This window comes from Formica exsecta, unplaced genomic scaffold (assembly GCF_003651465.1).
Source record: "Formica exsecta isolate Colony F162 unplaced genomic scaffold, ASM365146v1 scaffold573, whole genome shotgun sequence".
Taxonomy (NCBI): domain Eukaryota; kingdom Metazoa; phylum Arthropoda; class Insecta; order Hymenoptera; family Formicidae; genus Formica; species Formica exsecta.
Genome location: NW_021852988.1, coordinates 31,685 through 34,874, shown reverse-complemented (window position 1 = coordinate 34,874; position 3,190 = coordinate 31,685). Strand labels below are relative to the sequence as shown.

Below are 3,190 nucleotides of genomic sequence, written 5' to 3'. Positions count from 1 at the left end.
AGAGCGGGAAAAAAAGGAGATAAAGGTAGGGTGCCATCGTTGATAGGGAAGAAAAAAAAGTCCTGAGAGAAATTAAATAGAGAATTGCCTGCAGAATCAGAGCGATTGCAGCCCCAGGAGATGTGGTGTGCGTTGAAGTCACCTGTGATGATGATTTGGGAGGAGGGGGGAAGGAGTTGAAAAAGCCTTCCCAAAGAAGAGGATCCGAGCGAATAGGATGTCTGTAAATGGAAATAATGAGAATATCGTTGAGCGAGGAGGGAATTTTGATTCCCACTGCCTCGAGAACCCCATCTGGGGATAAGATGGAGTCAAGCTTGGTAAAAGGAATGGAATTCTTGATAGCCAGCAGGACGCCCCCAGACCTGTTGGAGGGTCCGTCTTTCCGTAATGTGTTGTAATTATTTAAAGAAAAGGATTTGTCCGGCGAGAGCCAAGTTTCAGATAGGGCAAGGATGTCGTATTGACTTCCAATTTGAAGGAGAGTATCCCTTTTGTTTAGAATGCCATGACAGTTCCATTTGAATAGGGAGAAGTCGTTGTAGATACGGTTGCTAGTCATTTACGGAGGAGGAAGAGGGACCGATAACCGGATTAACAGTGAAGGCGTGGAGGAATTGGATAACTGAAGGGATGGCATCGGACCAGTTAATGGAAGAAAACAAAGGAGAAAGTTGTGAAAGAAGGGGAGTGATAAGAAGAAAAGCCTCATGGAGAGTTGTAGGGTTAGAGGAGGATTTGGAGTTAGCGGAAAAGTTGAGAGAAGGAGACGAGATAGGAGAGGGGGAAGTAGAGAAAGAGACATTTGAGCGAGGCAGTTTTTGAGAGCGAGAAGAGCTGGAGAGTTGTTTGAGTTGTTTAAGCTGGGGAAGGGAAACAGATTTAAGTTTCGAATTGTGGGTTAAATTAGAAAGAGGGATAGGCTGCGATTTAAGGCTAGAAGAGAGGTAATTAGAAGCGTTAGCATAAGAAATGGGGGGGAGGTGAAAGTAGAAGAGGAAGGATGCGAGTAGGGGTTATGGTGAGGGGGATGAGCTTTGGGATGAGCAGAGGGTAGATTGGGGAAATCTTCAGAGGACGAGGAGTAGGGCGGAGGGGATTTGTTACCTTTGAAGATCTCTTTCGCGTCTAACAAAGAAACGTTTCTGTAAGCTGCGTATTTCCTAATCTCCTTCTGTATAGAGAGTTCCGGGCAGTGAGGAGAGTCTGCTCTGTGTTCTCCCTGGCAGTTCACGCAGTTTGGAAGGTTTTGAGCTCGTTGACATTTATCCTTGGAATAGGTGTGTCCTTTGTCACCGCAGTGTGCACAGCGTGGCTGACTTTTGCAGTTGTTTTGAATATGTCCAAATCTAAAACATTGATTGCATCGTGAAACTCTTGCTATATATGGAGACACGGGGTACCTGACATAAAACATGAAGACGTGGTTTGGAATCTTTTGTCCCTCAAAGGTGAGCGAGACAGAAAGAGAAGGCACGTAAGTGATGGATGGGTGTGAATCTTCTAGAGAATCCATGTGAGAGGCTGTTGTGGTTCTCCGATTCATTCTACTGACAGCAACAACCTTGATGGGACTTGTGATGTTACTTAAAATCATTTGCTCAGAGAGATCCTGTGGAACGTCTCTGATAATGCCTTTCCTAGAAGTGCGGTAGGGAAGAATGAATGCTTCTAGGTCTTTAAGAATGAGTCTCTTGTCTTCTATTAAGGCGTTGGCAGCCTCTCTGGTTTTGAAAAATACCGAGACTTTTGAGTATCCTATTTTCTTTATTTCCATGATCTCTTTTACGTTGAGCTCGCATATGACTCTTCCCACAAAGGTGGGATGTAGCGAAGACTTTGAGTTAGAGTGGCGTTGAATGTGAACGTCAAAGGGTCCGGCGTTACTGGCCGAATATCGGTTGTCACGGATGCTGTCCGAAAGAGAGATAGAAGATCCAGAGGCTGGACCATGAAGTGAGTTAATGCTGCTTTCGGTACTTGAACGCAGGTTCTTGATGGAAAAGAATGGCAATTCTTTCTCACTGAGTCGTTTGGCGCATATTTTAGCACGTGAATCAGGCGTGGTACCGGCTTCAGAGATTAATGCCTCAAGACCGGCAGCCACGCGGGAGTCGTCTACATCTACGTCCATAGTCAATCTTGTGGATAGAATGAGAGCTTACTTACAAAAGGTGGTGAATTCCCGCGTAGATCGTAGAAAACCCTTCCTCCAGGGGAAGGGAAAGAAGGTAGGAAAGGTCTACAGGAAAAGGCGGGAAAGAGGAGAGATAAGATTTTTCCGTTGAGAGAAAACAAAGGAGGCACAATGGCCGAAGCCTCGACGAGAAGCGTAGTAGTGGCCGGTATCGATATTGGACTAATATCGGTTCAATCGTTGAAGGACCGCCAATAATTCAGTATTCCAGAGGAAGCGCACGATAAGGGGCGTCTATGCTTATGCACTTGACACACGAGATAGCCCAGAAATGGGCTGATTTAACAATTTGGTATGAGGCATTCGAAAACACGTCTGTCTACAAACGGCACCAAGATGGCGGTCCTCACGTGAAACAACAAGTGCATTGATTGTCCCTCAGCGCGCTTCCCTCACTCCGCGCGCTTTGCAGCGTCACGATTAGAGCGTACACATCGAGCCACCACGCGCACCATTGCCCCGCATTTCAGCAAAGAAAATCGACTCTGTTTGTGTTTTAGATACACGACGAATCGTTCTTTCTATCTATACAAGGTCGTGTTGTTCATATACGTGACGTGAAATATTATAGAAGAAAGCGTTATTCATCGATCATAGAGACTGATGATGTAAAAAACAGACATATTGCCATGTAGTTTGTCTGTTTCTGCGACATGAGGCTGCGAACACATTATTGTACCTGCGATAGCTTGTGGTATGTATATAGCATTAATTTAGAAACTACTTGTTATTCTGAATGCGGTCAATGCAACTGTTATGCCTCCGGAAAGGCACGGTAGTTAGGATCGTTTGCCGGAAGGAATTTGGGAATTTGGGCTCCGCCCGAGTAACTCACTGATTTTATTATAAATAAAATGACACCTTTGTATTATTCGTCTGTTTTATTCGTAACTTGGCTTAACTACAAAGTTCACGCACGTCACTCGCGTCGCGTATCGCGATAACGGATACGGCGTGCGCCGCGTGTCTGGAGTCGAGTTTCGGTCGCGAGAT

At 45.5% G+C, this 3,190-nt stretch overlaps 1 protein-coding gene across 1 annotated transcript in view; it reads right to left on the bottom strand.

Annotated features, from left to right (window-relative positions):
* Positions 1–1,636, bottom strand: part of LOC115242161 — a 5,800-nt gene extending 4,164 nt beyond the window's left edge. The window contains exon 1 of the mRNA XM_029818250.1: positions 1,108–1,636. Within this exon, the coding sequence (XP_029674110.1) occupies positions 1,108–1,597 (490 nt within the window). The 5' untranslated portion in view covers positions 1,598–1,636. The remainder of the gene's footprint in view (positions 1–1,107) is intronic.
* Between the last annotated feature and the right edge of the window lie 1,554 nt (positions 1,637–3,190).